The sequence below is a fragment of the Hyposmocoma kahamanoa genome, unplaced genomic scaffold (assembly GCF_003589595.1).
Source record: "Hyposmocoma kahamanoa isolate Upper Pololo Valley unplaced genomic scaffold, ASM358959v1 84, whole genome shotgun sequence".
In the NCBI taxonomy this organism is placed as follows: domain Eukaryota; kingdom Metazoa; phylum Arthropoda; class Insecta; order Lepidoptera; family Cosmopterigidae; genus Hyposmocoma; species Hyposmocoma kahamanoa.
In genome coordinates, this window is record NW_020654229.1 from 4,144,773 (window position 1) to 4,161,150 (window position 16,378).

At 37.0% G+C, this 16,378-nt stretch overlaps 1 protein-coding gene across 2 annotated transcripts in view; it reads left to right on the top strand.

Annotated features, from left to right (window-relative positions):
- The window catches only part of LOC113234565 (spermine oxidase-like), a 41,247-nt gene that overhangs the window by 12,917 nt on the left and 11,952 nt on the right, over positions 1-16,378 (top strand). The window contains exons 5-8 of one of the 2 annotated variants that reach the window (XR_003310801.1): positions 229-407; positions 1,692-1,959; positions 3,085-3,188; positions 6,360-6,679. Coding sequence is in view for 1 of the 2 variants with exons in the window: in XM_026469911.1 (XP_026325696.1) it covers positions 229-407; positions 1,692-1,959 (447 nt within the window). In the remaining variant the exon portion in view is untranslated. The remainder of the gene's footprint in view (positions 1-228; positions 408-1,691; positions 1,960-3,084; positions 3,189-6,359; positions 6,680-16,378) is intronic. The other variant, XM_026469911.1, reaches the window with a different exon arrangement.

Here is a 16,378-nt window from a genome sequence, read left to right on the forward strand (position 1 = left end):
TTGCATGATGAGTTACCAGGGGTGGATGGCCCTTATTTCGTCTCTATTTCTGGTTCTATACTCGATATCTAATAAATTGCGTATATATTTTGTTTTTTCTTCTTATTGTATCGATAGCGATAGCTGTAATTCTTGCTATCGTGGTGAATGTATTTGCTAATAGGCGTAAGCCTTTCGCCGTACGGGGTGGCTCCTTTCTCAACATTTTGCTCAAAATAATCTTTGCAGGACAAATACAACAACGGCCCCGGCCTGCCAACCCTGGAAATAAAGCTAAACACAGAAGTGACAAAGGTCACATGGCCACAAGACCCTAAAGAGAATGTAATAGTAACGACAAAAGATGGAACCACTTACACAGCCAATAATGTTATTGTTACGATATCGTTGGGTGTGTTGAAAGAACGGTAAGTTAGATTTCTATATATTTGAATAACTTTATGTGGACGATGAAACGATTGTTTGTACGAACTAGTGATGCGTGACTTTGAATGTTTCTAAGATTAACTCGCTAATTATTCGCCTAAGTCGAATCCAAGATGATTACCGATACCGAATGCCCCTGACGATCGGTCGGGTGCCCGAGTCGAATGAATAACCTATCAGAACTACTCGGAAACATCCACCATGTCCATATCAAAATATCCTTGTCCCAATCGAATTTACGCTATTTACCATATCTCGGAGAGGGCTAGGCAGCAAATGCTTTATGGAATTTATGGATTAGTAATACTAATCAATGACCATTCGAATACGAAAATTAGTAGGTTATTAATTTGTCATTCGAATGACAGGATTAGTCATTACTAACGAGTCCACTACCGACATCATTCGCATCGCGCATCGCTAGTATGAACACGTGAACGCGCTGAAAGTGAAGAAAAACGTATTTTCGTTTGGAAATTACCGAATGACGATTTGTACTACATATTACAATTATTGTTGAACATACTTTTTCGTACACTGTTAACAATGCTTGTAAAATCATCAATTTTAAATTTTAAAAGTGACTTTTCAATCAATATCCTAATAAATTGACAAATATTCTTTCTTTAGACACTCAACCCTATTTTCACCAGAGCTGCACAGAATAAAATTATAGTCATCGACAAATGCACAATAAAAAAATTCTTGCGACGTATACTACAAAAGAATCCTCTTGAAGTATACTATCGAAGTATTCTAAGTATACTTCAAGAGGATAAATGAGTAACCATCCAACCAAAGTAGGAGGTTTGAAATGGTATCAAAGGATCCAACAATTGTTTGACTTAGTAATGAAGACCTAGCTAAGCTGGTTATTTGAACTGCCTCCGTGGCCGAACGGTTACCATGCCGGACTGCCATGCAGAGGTCCCAGGTTCGATTCCCGGGCCGGGAGAAATATTTGTATGGCCTACATTTATTTGTCTCGTGAGTTTGGTTGTAATTTGTAATTGTCTATTTGTGTGTCCATGGCAACCGCGACACAGGGTTTCCCTAGTGCTATGCTAGGCTATGTCGAGTGTGTGCGTTATTATTATTATTACTATTATTTCAAAACTAAATTTTAAGGAATTTTATTTTCTGCGACTTACACACTATTTTGGATATCTCACCCTCGCATTATAATATTTATTCGTAGTTTAAAGCATGTCTCCTACTTTTTTATTGGCGTTTTTATATTGCGAATTTAAATTGATTTTTCTCAGATACACAACCTTATTTTCTCCGGAGTTGCCTCAGAAAAAAATTACAGCTATAGACAAACTAACTATGGGTGTTTTAGACAAAATAATTGTGTCCTTCGAAAAGCGCTGGTGGGGAGATGCCCTCTTGGATTTCTTTCTTTTGTGGAGACCAGAAGATTTGAAAGATCTACCAAAAGACGATTGGATAACGAAAATCGGTGGTATTAGTATGCCAATGGGTTCGAATAATACTCTCACTCTCTGGTTGAATGGAGATGTAGCGAAATTGGTAATTACACACATCAAAAGCCTTTAAAAAGAATTAATATAACTACGTAGCCAAAAATTCGTTCATTGTACCACCAAAAACATTTGCATGCCGCCAAAAACATCTTAACCTACAGGTAACGTACGTACAATTTACCACCACACAGCATATCGAGTATATAACCGGAAATGAGACGAAATAAGGGGCATCCATTCCTGGCAACTCATCAGGTAAATGAGCCTTATATCACTGTTAAATATCAACTCTCGTTTGCGCTGAAATCACAAATTAGAAAGCTGAAATAGTACAGCACCAACAACTGACCTGTGTGTACGTCTCTACGTCCAAAAATATTATGTATTTATTGTAATAAAGATAATATCTCTAACAATCGGCATCCATTCGTTGGTGTGGGAAAAACAGCAAAACATCTAATTACAAAACAAACAGAATCACATTTCATCGGTAATTAAATGTGTAATTTTGAAATTTTCGTCCATTATAGCAAAGCTTACGTTAAACTGGTCGATTTGAAGTGAAACTAATGACGACACCCGTCAATTGTTTCGAATTCGGCCTGGCCAATCGGAGCGCATTTGTCACCGGAATGATTTGGCAGAATAGTTTTCAACAAATTAAATAACATTTTGTCTCTTATTTCTAGTCATATACTCGATGACACAGCATAACCAATTATAACCAGCGATCATATTATTAAGGAACTTTTATGAGCAGAAACTTTAATGCAGGAGTTAAGTGCTTGCAATTAAAATATCTTTGTATCGAAATTGGTCTCTTGTTGTTATATATTTTTTATAATATCAAGTGACGGGACAAACAAGTCGTGCGCCTGGTGGTAAGCTACATGCCTGTCCACAACAGTTGCAATGCCACTCAGAGTTTTGAATCGCAACGATCTCGGGGCATTGCCACTGCGTCTGTCACCCTGAGACATAAGTTGACAAGTCCCATGTGCCTGTAATTTCACCAGCACTCTTATCCTTCTAAACCGGAACGCACTCTTTCATAAGGACTCTAGTCCTGCTAAAAAAATAATCTTATTGTCAACTCATATTATGTAACCCAAACACTACCTATACGAATGAAGTTGCTTTGAAATATTTAGAAAATTCAAAAATTGTACAGGTAGAAACACTTCCAGAGGAGGATGTAAAGAGGAAAGTCGTTGAATTGCTGAGGCGGTTCATGGGTCACAAGTACACGATACCTGAGCCTACAGGTATAATTCGGTTAGTACAAACAGATTATTTATATGTTACACTGCCTTTTGAAAATGTTCGCAATGTCTGTAGGCATATTTTATCATATGTGTTGTATTATTATACTTGAATGCTAACTATAAAGAAAAAGAACGTTTTCGGTCATTCACTGTCCAGTGTTCACTACCTAAATTTCCGTGGCAATTTTTATTATTTTAAATCTTCGATATTTTTTACCGTGCAATATTATTTAATATCGAGAATTGTATCGTGAAATATCATTTAATATTACAAGATAATATATTTGAATATTTAAATAATTATTTATTTATTTTGTTTTATTCACAAGTGAAAAGATTACAAAAATCTTAAAAATAAACACAAAACAGGGAATAAACACAATTTTAAAATTTAAATTTCACGATTTCATAAATGCATTGATTGTGTTGTACATTTTTCTGGTTTACCTGGAATTTTATGAAGAACGTCATTTCGCAATTTATTAAGCGGTACTTGGTACTTGGTGCAACGGGCTGGTATCCGCAATTCCACGACAAGGCGCCTATTAAGCGGTAATTGTAACACGTATCTCCAAGCACGCTTTCCGTAGTTGTTATTGCTTAAGGGAAGAACATACCTTAGTAGGTAATTTATTTATTATTATTTACGCAGTTTACCAATTCTTGTCGTTTGTTTTAGTGTGGCAATATATGCTTATAGGAAATGAAACTATTTTTCCGGATTCTAGGTCCTGGGGACCAGGGGACCTGTAAAGGGCCAGAAACGTCGGTTTGTTTGGAAAAAACAAATATACGCGATTTAAATCCGGAAAAATAGTTTCATTTCCTATGTGTAACAATCGCGAAACCTAAGAACTCGAAATATATATTTATTTTAATTAATAAAAATTACCACGGAAATTAGGTATTTTATTATTTTTTATTAAAATTAAGTGCGCATTTACGATGAGGTCGACGATGGATCATGCACACCTAAATAATGCCTATTCACTCTCGCCTTGAAAAGGTTTTTTTTTAAATATTGTGTTGTCTATGGTCATTCTTAAAAAAAAATAATATTTATTAGCGCGCATTTTAAAAAATAATGCAATTTCGGCAATTTCGGCAAACGGCAATGTTCAAAGTTTTTATTACATGAAAATTATCAGATTAATCGTAAAGGTATCGTCGTTCATTATCGTGATATCAAACCATACACGTCTTTACAAAGTCAAAGGAATATCTGTTTTTTTTTTCTCTACAGTTTGGGAGGTTTTATAGTAAAAGTTCACCCCCTATAAAATCTTGTAATTAAAAACTCAATTAGGTTTCGTTCTGAGCACGTAGTTTTATTTTGTATGCATATATTTGTTACCTTTTTCGATTCGCCGTATCGAAATGTACACACATCAAAAAAAGTTTGCGATCACTTCGAAAAGCTGAAATCTTTTTTCTTACTGTAGATTATATTATTATTTTTTCTTCTTTTTAGATTCTTTATTTAAAAATAAATTAGAACATAAAACAATGACCCCGTTCAATTGTTTTTTCATATAAAAAGGCTTTCAGTCCTAGCTTACGCTCATTCAGAAATCTGATTTAGTCAATTATAAGCGATTCAAGATATTTTTCGCGGAAAGTTGTGATTGAAAAAATGCCAAGAGGATTATCAGAGGTTTTACGAGCTAGAATAGTAACTTTGAGGGAAGAAGGATACACCACGAGAGTAATAGCACGCAGACTTGCTATATCCCAATCCTGTGTCGTGGCTACGTTGCAGATGTATCACGGAATGGGGAATTTAGCTGACCGACCCCGCAGCGGTCGCCCAACTGTTTTGACAGCTGCCCAAAAGCGCTATATTAGATTGCTGGCAGCCCGTGATCCAACAATCAACGCCACTAAAATAAAAGCAGAAGTCAGGGCCGCCTCTGGGCTTGAAGTTAGCACGCAGACCGTTCGCAATTGCTTGCACCAGGCTGGATTACGAACACGGAGGTCTTGGCGAGCTCCGCTCAATTCCCAGCAACGTCAACAACGAAGATTGCAGTGGGCTAGACTTCGGCAAAATGAAGAAGGTGAGGACGAAAACATTTGGCAAAACTGTCTCTTCGTTGACGAATCCCGAATCAGCACTCATCCAGATAACCGACGTGTCCGTGTCTGGAGAAGACCAGGCGACCGTGAAAGACAAAGAACTGCCACTGGAACAGTTCAGCAAGGCGGAAAATCGGTGTCCTTTTGGGGTGGCATTATGATTGGAGCTAGAACGCCTTTGATCCCGTATCGGGGCTTCATGACAGCAGACATGTACAAAGCAGTTGCTATTGATGATATCGTCAGACCATTCCGAGTAAACCATGGGCACCAATTTGTACTGGTCGATGATAATGCGCCCGCACATCGAGCTCAACGACTCAATGCTGCTCTTCAAGAATACGATATCACACGATTAGACTGGCCTGCCGGCTCGCCCGACTTAAACCCAATAGAGCACGCGTGGGATGCTCTTAAACGAGCAGTATGGAACCGTGAGCCACGTCCCCAGACAGTTCCAGAGCTCAGGGAAGCCGCTATTGAAGAATGGGATAGGTTACCCCAGGAAATGCTGGATAACTTGATCCTCAGCATGCCCAGGAGGATCTTCGCATGAATTCGAGCCAGGGGAGGAGTTATTTTATATTGAATTCACACCTTTTAATAATAAATTGTTGTTTAAGTTTAATTAAACAGTCTTTTTCTTTCTATGAAATTTCTATCACTATTACATTATGATTAATGGCTCAATTTTTAAAAATAAATAATAAAAAATAGTTTTATATTTTAATTTCAAACAGGGTATTCCTATTTAAAGAAAGCATACAACATAGATTTTTTCTTGATAAAGTTAAATTTAAAGAATTATAGGAGCTTATGCTATTGATCGCAAACTTTTTTTGATGTGTGTATATACTATTACACGATATTTTAGAATGCAAATTCAATGCCAGCAGGTACAAAGTTTTACGATGGAATAGTTGATTTTTTTCAAGCGTTTGAGGGGGAGGCTAGGTTCCATAGTAAAAGTGCACTCCCTATAAAATATTTTCATTAAAATACTTGATTTGATTTCTTTCTGTGAACGTAGTTTTATTTTGTAAGCATATTTTTGTTGCCTTATTCACATCGCCGTATTGAGTCCTACTTGAAATTGTCCTCACAGGTCGACATGGTTCACAAATCCCTTCACCCGTGGCAGTTACACATACGACAATCTGGACATCCCAAATCACCCAACAGCCCGTTCAGATCTCGGCGCCCCACTTCTCGACTCGGCCATGAAACCAAGAGTTCTGTTCGCTGGTGAAGCCACTAATGAGATGCATTTCTCCACGGTTCACGGGGCTAGTGAAACTGGTTACAGGGAAGCTATGAGGTTGTTGCCAACTGATAGTAAGATGTAAAATAAACGTCCGATTTAAAATTAGTCTTGGGTCGAGGCGGTCATGAGTTGAGGCAGATTTAAATCAAGCCTAAAGACAGGTAATCAAATTTTAACGGCACGTAGTTAAATGAAATTTCTGAGACATAAAATTAATTAAATCGATCGATATTTTAATCTGTTCTGAGCTACGCATAAAATTACCTTTGATAGTTCTATGTTGACCTTCAGAACTAAGGCAAATGAGCTTTAAAAATAAAATTTAGATACTTATTTAAAAAAATTAGGAAATGTTGATTATACTCATTGTATATCACTATTATGTTCATTATCTTAGAATAATAACGCATAGAATGATAGTTTCATATCAAACGAACTGTCACAAGTGAGGCAAAAATCAAATTCATGTAGGCTAGCTTTAGTAGTAGGTTAATTTTCGGTTTTAGTCAATATTTATATAAAAATACAAGTTGAAACGCGTTACTTCCTCGTGGAATGTGATGTTTGTATCTATTTTATGTTTGTCTGACGTATTTTTACACTCATTTACCGCACATTTCGTCATTTTTTAGCTAAAATTCTTGAGCTGTTCGCGGTGCAAGTTGACCTTGAGTACTGACCGCCCGCCCGCTCGCGTAGGCCCTTTGGGAGCGCTTCAATTTGCCTCACTTAGCGTGTGCGGACTAGGTTTCTATGCGTTATTATTCCAAGTTCATTATAATATAATTTGACCTGAAAACATGTTCGGAAACGCAAACAAGTTGGCTTCTGGCACTCGTCCGCTCGCTCGACTCGTGCTACTTTTATTTACTAACCTGACCTTACCTACTGAATGAAGGGTGCAACCAAGCAACCGAGATTTAGAGATCAATGTCTAAAGGTGTACTGGTTATAAATGTCATCAATCGTGAAGAGAAAGGACCAATGATAAAAAAAAGAGGATCAAATATATTAATGGTATTACCTTGAATTCAGTTCATTTATAATTTATTCGTAGATCAACTAATATAGATGGAACAATTAATAATATATATATATTATATCTAACATTAAAAAAGGCATCGTTTATTATTTATTAAATAAGTATTTTTATGCACCACTTCGTTTTAAAACCTTGACAACGAATTGTGATTGTATAAATAACATGACTAGAACAGGACGAGAAGTTGTTAACTGGGGTATTAACCGATTTCTTTGTACGTTTGGGGCGTAGCTTGGGTTGCGTAGCGAGAGGTACTTTTATGAATTTAAACTGGAATCATCTTCAAAATATACTTTATTGCACTTATTTACATGCTTTCGGCTTTGGGTTATATTTCGTTATGTCATCTTGACATAACGAAATATAACCCAACGCCGCTCTATTCTTTTCTTACTTCATTTTTCAAAACATTCTAATTACAAAACTATTCATTCAGCCAGTGATTCTACTCATAGAGTAGAGCCTAGACTACAGTACTTAGAGTTATTAAACAGACAGTTACTAATATCACTGGAACACAATGTTTCCATGTTTTAGGGTCGTATTCTAGAACTTTACTCAATGCTCAAGTCAGGATTTGAGTATGGTTTAAAGCACTCGAAATCATACTCAAGTCCCTGCCATTAGGGTCGTATTTCCAGTACTTGTGTTTCCAGTGCAATCCTGACTTGAGCATTGAGTAGAGTTCTAGAATACGACCCTTAATGTCGTCAGTTAACAATCTGTGGGTCGATTCACAACCTTGCGATAACTCGGGTGTCGACCGATTCGACTTGACATCGTACGATTTCTTTTCATTTTTATTCACAACACCCGAATCGAACGTCAAACTGTGGGTATTCGAAACCGAACCGAAATGACGTCACACCCGTACGATTACTCAAGCTGCTCGACCGGCAAAGGCTACAAACGTTATTCAGAACATAGTTATCGAATAAAAGTTAACGAACGTCCTATTGTTTACAAAGCAAGAACGTAATGTTACATTCTCTCTCTCGAAATCTCTTATAATTTTAAATAAATTCTGGATTTTATTACATTTTATGAATTTAATTTAATTCAAGATTAACGCATTCCTATACTTTACTCCTTTAAATTCTTAAAATGTATTTAAAAGGATTTTCATTACTAGTAGGCTACAATAAGCTGACTAGATGGCGCCTGGCAGTCTGAGACAAAACCATTGACAAAACAGTGAAGAGGCAGAGCCAATATTTGACAAACACGATTATAAATAAAATCTGGATTTTGTTCAATTTTATTAATTTATTTTAATGCAAGACTAATGCATTTTAGGCCTGTAAAGTCTAAAAAAAATGTAGGTATATAAAAGGATTTTAATTTTTCTTATAATCTATTTCACCGACTAACTCCGCAAACGCTGTTGGAAAACGATATCATATTCGAATCCCAATTGTACCCATGTTTATCACAAATTGACTGAATAACTCTGAAAGCGCCCTTCGAACGATATCCAATCGAAGGACTAGGTTAAAATATCGACGAGATCTGAATCGGAGTCCCGAGCTCTCATTACAAATACGATTATAATCGACGAAATAAAATGTCACAAAAGTAACTAATCAAAAGTGACACATTAAATGTTGTGCCTGAAAAACGATCATTTTAGATATTGATAACACCAATATTGAAGTCGAGACTGAATACCAAGGCCGCCATTAAATAATACGACCATTTTTTTAAGAACACGTTATTCGAGATCGGTTCCGATAGGCATTATTCCTGTAATTCAAAAAGTCTTAGGATGGCATAATCGATAAAAAAAACAACCTAGGCCGATTCTTAATTTAATAAACGAGTTGTAATTGAAGGAACAATGTACTTGTTTTTAAAGACTTGTGTAATCAAATTCATGTTTCGTGTTGAGACTTTTGCTGTTCAAATGACATTGACATTTTGAAATATCGATTATGAAATAACCGCTCTTTTTAAATTTCCCAATTGTCTATGCCTTTTGACGGCTTTTTGTGAACTGCTGGTAAAATGCTGAGTTTAAGCAAACGTAAATTGTGTACCAATTATATATGTTAATAATTATTTTCACTAGCTCGGCAAGACTTTCTTTCTCATTAGCATGTGTTTGTGGAAAGTGGAAAAGATTTTTTCAAATTCGAACTTGGCGATGGACTGTGGAGCACACGTTTCTTTCGATGAAAAAAAAAAAGATAATGACACGTTCAACTACGCGATTTGTCGTACATTACCTATTTATGTAATATAAATCCGTTGGTATATTTTGTTCTTATTATTGTTGACATTAAATTGACAATGGTAACCAATCATTTTTATTAAAACTGATTTATTATAGTTCAACTTTTTTTCTTTCATCTAATTTCCTCGCTATAGTGAGGTGAAGAGTTGTGTGTTTCGGCAGCAAAGTTGTTTCGCGTCTCGAGCCTTGAAACATTCGCTACGCCCAGGAATTTATGATTGAACCCACGAGCGAAATTGCTCATGTTTCAATATAAGCATTCGCGTCATACAACAACCTTCCATTCGAAGTGCAACTATTTTTGTATAAAGTACCAATTTTGAAATATTAAATAATTATCTAATAAAAGATAATATAATGTTTCTACTTTTCTATAGTTGATGATAAAAAATTCATTTCCATATTTGTTTCATTTTCATTATCATCAACAGCAACATATATATCACGACGCTTCTTTGTGATCTTCGCCTTTTCGGAGGGCTTGACACAGACGTCCGCAGTACCCAGGCCTTGCCGTAGTCTCTCCGGAATATTATATATGAATATTCATTCTTGTGAACCGTAACATGTGTTTTAGACTTCTGCTGCCGTTACTTGAAAGGGCGCTTGTGACATAAACTGAAAACCGACAAAATAATGTTTAATGATATTAAATTTAAATTATATCTAGGTACTTTTCTTTTGCGGTAACTTCATTACATTATAAATCTAGGAAAAAATAAAAATAGTGACAGATGTTCATTTTTTACTGATCATTGCAGTATATACCCAACAGTTTTTTTTAGAAAAAATGTCATATAAACGACCGTTTCAACTAAAGGTGGCAGATCAGATCACACCAAGAAAATTCCGTCATTTAATCGGTTCTAACCGCAAAGTAGTAACTTTTTTGTCCAAAAGATGCCGGAGATCTAAATTATTTCATAGAAATATATAGTCAAGAATACGTCCAAGCACAGAGTACTTTTATACATAAAAATCACGTATATTCACGCATGAAAACTTTTTTCATAAATAACGCCTAAATTTTGTAAGGTGCAATTATTTTAATAACTTATTCTGCTATGCTCAAATTGTAAGGCGTTTTACTTTCCCTCACTCCTGTGTTAAGTCTCGTACACACGCCATTATATTACAGCCCTCGTTTGCATGTTTCCCACTCAAGACCACAGGGATCAGGGAGAGGCTAACCAACAGTGCTGTGCGGTTTTATCAACGTGTCAGCATAAGCTGAGCCTCTCGCTTTTGTATGAATATTTTTTATTTTTGTACTTGTTTAAATTAGACTTTATAATAATAATAATAATAATAACGCACACACTCAACATAGCCCCGCACTAGGGAAACCCTGTGTCGCGGGTGCCATGGACACACACATAGACAACCACAAATTACACCCAAACTCACGAGAGAAATAAATGTAGGTCATACAAATATTTCTCCCGGCCCGGGAATCGAACCTGGGACCTCTGCGTGGCAGTCCGGCATGGTAACCGTTCGGCCACGGAGGCAGTTAAGAAAATACTATACCAGACAATAAATTACATTATTATTTATAAGTATACATGTACTCGTATTACTTATCAGCACCCAATTTACGATATGTTCAATGGAGATTGATGAAAAAATCTTAGGGTCGTATAAAAAGTTATTAAAAAGGCACGCTAAACGCGCGGCACTTTAAGTACGTTCAAATCATAACAATAAAAATACAAATACAGTCGTCCTACATCGCGAACGAGCCGGCGAAGCCGAGAAGAATATACGGACGGGATGCACACTCATGCTTCGCGGGTAGTTTAAGGGTCGTATTCTAGAACTCTACTCAATGCTCAATTCATGATTTGAGTATGGTTTAAAGCACTCGAAATCATACTCAACTCCCTGCCATTAGGGTCGTATTTCCAGTGCTTGTGTTGCCAGTGCAATCCTGACTTGAGCATTGAATAGAGTTCCAGAATACGACCCTTAGATGTGTTCTAACTCTTACTTACGCCATATTCAGTATGACAATGAACCACGTGAAATTTTATTAATTATACGTTTTATTCTAAGATATTTCCGAAACTGCCAACCTTTTTATTGTAAAAGTGCTTATGAATAAATGTCTTATTATTATTATAAACGTATTTAATTGCATGCATACAGTATGAGAGCAGCGCGCGCATCTACAGGCCGAACAGGTGGGAGTTGCCTCGTGTGTGCGTTTTGAATTTGAATTGCCTAACTTTTATCACTATTAACTGTGACCGAGTTATCCATATACTATATATTTTATAACCTGTGCACACTGATTACAAGACTCACGGTTATTTTAAGACAATCCTTCAGATTAACTGGCCACTCGTTGAATTAGTGTCGTTAGTTATGTTCGCAATGGGACTGGAGTAGTCATATTGTTTGTAGCTCTTAACTACGTGTTGGGGTAAGCAAATTACATTCCATCTCAGAGAAAAGTTTAACGAAACTGGTATCATGACTGTGGCATCACAGTACATTAAAATTTACTCAAATATTTTGTATGCCCGTAAAAATATACATAATTTCATTAAGAAAGAATATATCCGTAACGTTAGAACTGAGTCCAAACTCATGGTGCCACGATTTCGTTTAAATAAGGCAAACGAATCTTTTTATTGGTAACCTATACGTTATTACAATAAGATTCTGGAGCATATATTAAGATTAACATTTCCTAAGTTTGAAACTTATATTAAAAGTATTTTAATTGTCATTATTAAAAAACTGAAGACTACGTGTTAGATAAAGATCTATGGAAAGATGACATCTATAGATTTCGTTACTTTAGTTAGAGATATCATTCACATCAGTGTACCTATATCAAATATGTTTAACTCAGTTTCGGTTAAAATATAAATTACGTTATACAGATTATGATAAGGAGGGTAGAATACCTGATACAAGTCCTAGGAAAGCGAATTAAAATTTGTTTTTTTTTTCTAACACGTTAATATTTCATAACTATATTTGTATAATGTCAAGCGGGATATGTTACAATCCAACATAAAGGTTACCGTCGAAAATAGAAACGAACTAAGTCATATCTCTAACTGATGTTTTTACTCAAAGACCCGGGTATTCAAAACCAAGAATGGACAGGTAAATTTAAGGTTTTTTTTATAGAAAAACGCGTGAAAGCCACAAAACTGAAGTGCATTAAATGAAAAAAACGTGCACCTACGACTTTTTCAATAAAAAGAGTGAGAATAAGAGTGCCCCACGAATACTACCCTGCGGTACACTGCGCTCTACAGTTCCTATATTTGATTTAGCTGCTTTTTTCCTGTGTATTCCATACGTAACAGTGGTGAGTTAGCAGACAAGATACTAGTTAACTTCATTTCACAAGATAACTTATTCTACTTATAAAATAACTATAGTTAGTTTTTAAAGTAATTTACTACATTTTATGCAGCCCGTTTCGATACGAAAGGTTGCTAAGTACTTAGTAAACAAACTCACGAATGCTAAGTGTTGCTATTTTAATTACCTACGAATTACCACGACATTCGACATACATTCTTTACATAGCCATATTAAAAAGAAACACCCAAATACATTGACTTACAATTATATGGACGTCGGGTCCGCGCTAAAAAGTGTCCGAACTTGTAAGGCGTTAAAATCATATACAGAGCGTCAAACTCCGCTTTAGTCTTCATTTTGTTCGACTGACAGCGCGATACTGCGATGACATTACAATTTAAATTCAACGTTTTAGCTTTTTCATATTCCTTTACATGTCACTACGTTTAAATAGGTTGACTTGGGATATTTTTTTCGTGGTTTTTGTATTAGACCCGTCGTCCATTTATTTGTAAGTCAATGCCCAAATAGATGTAGATACATATGTAACACTATTTTATCGTTAAGATTTACAAAATAGAAATTAACCATATTGTATTAATTATTGTAATTTGTTGGAATAAGGTTTAAATTTACGTTAACGCTATTCGACTAGAAGCCGATTAGCTCCGGCTTCTCGGCCGCTATTTCTTTAGATGTTATAAAGCGGATTTTTGCGAGTGTGTGACTTACTTCGCCCTGATTGGTTGAGATGCATCGGGACAAGTTATTACGCGTGAATATTTTGAATGTCGTGGGGTATGCGCGGTGTTTAGTAATACGCGGAAAATTTTAGGCAAGCCTATGGGAATCGTGTTATGTGGACGCCTCGCCATTTATACATAATTGTCTCTTCTGTTGGCGATTTGGTAGTTATGATGTGACGGTGTGACCTCCTTACACCGTCATCTCACCTCTTTGTATCGCCTCTCTCCGCTTGTATCCTATAATTTTTTTATTTTACTTGTATTTAAATTTTAAATTTGAATTGTTCCATCTTCCTTCACTTTCTCATTTTGATTTCGTACCACGGTCACTCCCAGCTCGATCGCCACAACAGTCGGAGCTGTTCCAAATTCCATAGCGAATAATCGCTAATTTTGGTTCTTTACTACGTTTATAATCATTAAATAAGCTAAATCATGTGTAATAATTTATAACAGTCTACAGCCTTCATGTACTCGTCCTATTTAGGGGTAAGTGCCTTAATAATAAAGTGTAGGGAGTGTTTTATACTGTTGTACCTGTTTTTTTACATTTACCTTTTTACTGATACAGCCCTTTCTTTAAACTTTACTTCTTTTAATAAATTTTGTGGACCGGAAGTTTCCCGTTTCATTGCCGCGAACCTGTTCACGGCTAGTCAGGGTCACAACCCTTTCAATGAGGTTATTTGATAGTATACGGGTCTTCTCAAGCCGTGCTCGTATATTTTATATAAGACACAAAATCAAACGCTTTTGTCATGTCCATGACTGTGGCGTAAGGAAGCCGAGACACGCGGCTATTGGTGGCCTGTATTTAGGGCGCTAGTAATCCTTTGCCTTTGCTATCCTGGCTAAAATTATTTAGAAGTACTCAGGTGTTCCCCCCTTCACTACGACGGCAGCACAATCTTGTCCGTTTGTATTATAATAATCAGTGGCAGAAATAGAAGAGATAAAAACGAAAGGAATAATTAATATATTTCAAGCAAGTTGGGTTTTTTCAGCGACACTGTCTACTAACGTCAACACCGAAGACACCACGCAGCCCGTTTCTTTTCTGTACGAGAGTATAATATCATTGGTACACGGGGCATTCGATATCATTATAGATTGAATAGCACAGGCAGAATACCGAACAGTGACACTGTTTTATACGCTTACAGAATAATTACATACTTACCGTCTCCTCCAGTTCACCAACGCCTCAACCATATGATACAATTGTCATTGGGCTGGGCTCCGCTGGTACAACGGCTGCATCGACTCTGGCTCAAGCCGGAAAAAGAGTTCTCGCTTTGGGAGCTCTGGATCGTATTGATGGAAGAGTAAATACAGTGCCCATTGGTGACGGACTCGTGGAAATTAGAGCAGAATGGTTTGTATTTTATTTCCAACTAACTAGTGCCCGCGAATTCGTCTACGTTGAAAAGGTATTTCTAATAGCCTACTGTACTATACTAATTTTTATAGCTTTAATGATTCTCCATTTAAAATTTCATCTCCTATTTCAACTACTTTAAGATTAAAAAGTACCCTATATCCGTCTTCTAGGTGTCATCTATCTCTATACCAAAATTTATCAATATTGGTTCAGCGGGTTAAGCGTATATATAGACGTGGAATATGACGGTCAAACTGGCTCAAAGACTACACGTCTCTCAGCGAGTTTTGGAAAGGTCTATGCTGGGTATTTCGTTCAGCGACAAAGTCTGGAATGAAGTTATCCGCGGCATAAGACTAAAGTTGTGGACATCGTCCAGAAATGTAGAAAGCTGAAGTGGCAGTGGGCTGGCCACATCCGTGGCAGAACCGATGAGCGATGGAGTAGACGGGTTTTCAAGTGGAGACCACGTCTCGGCAAATTTAACGTAGGACGTCCCCCTGCAAGATGGACCGACGATCTGAAGAAGGTCGCGGGTAGTGGTTGGATGCAGAAAACCGGTGATCGGGTACTATGGCGTACACTTGGGGAGACTTATCTCCAGCAGTGGATTGCAATAGGCTGATTGATTGATGATTGATTGGGTTAAGCGTGAAAACGTAACAAAGTTAATTTCGCATTTATAGTATTAGTTTTTTTTTTTTTTTTTTTTTATACCTGACAGGCAAATGACTCCACTCCACCTGATGTTAAGTGGAAAGTGGTATCCAAACGCGAAGGAACCTAGTGAAGCGATGAAACCCTCACTGCCTGCCTACAATATGCCTCTTCACGCCTCGTTTGAAGGACCCCATATCATAAGAGGGAGGGAAGACATGTGCCGGAAGGGAGTTCCATTTGTCAACCGTGCGGCAGAGAAAGGAGCCACCGAACCTTTTAGTACGCGATGGAATGCGGCAGGTAGTGAAACGGTGACTACGAAGGCCAGCACGCGTGCTTCTGAGCAGGAACGGGGAAGGGGGGATGAGGTTGAACAGCTCCTCAGAGCACTCACCATGGTACATGCGGTAAAAGGCGCTAAGCGATGCAACATCTCTACGCAGTTGCAGAGGTTCAAGGCGTGATGAGACC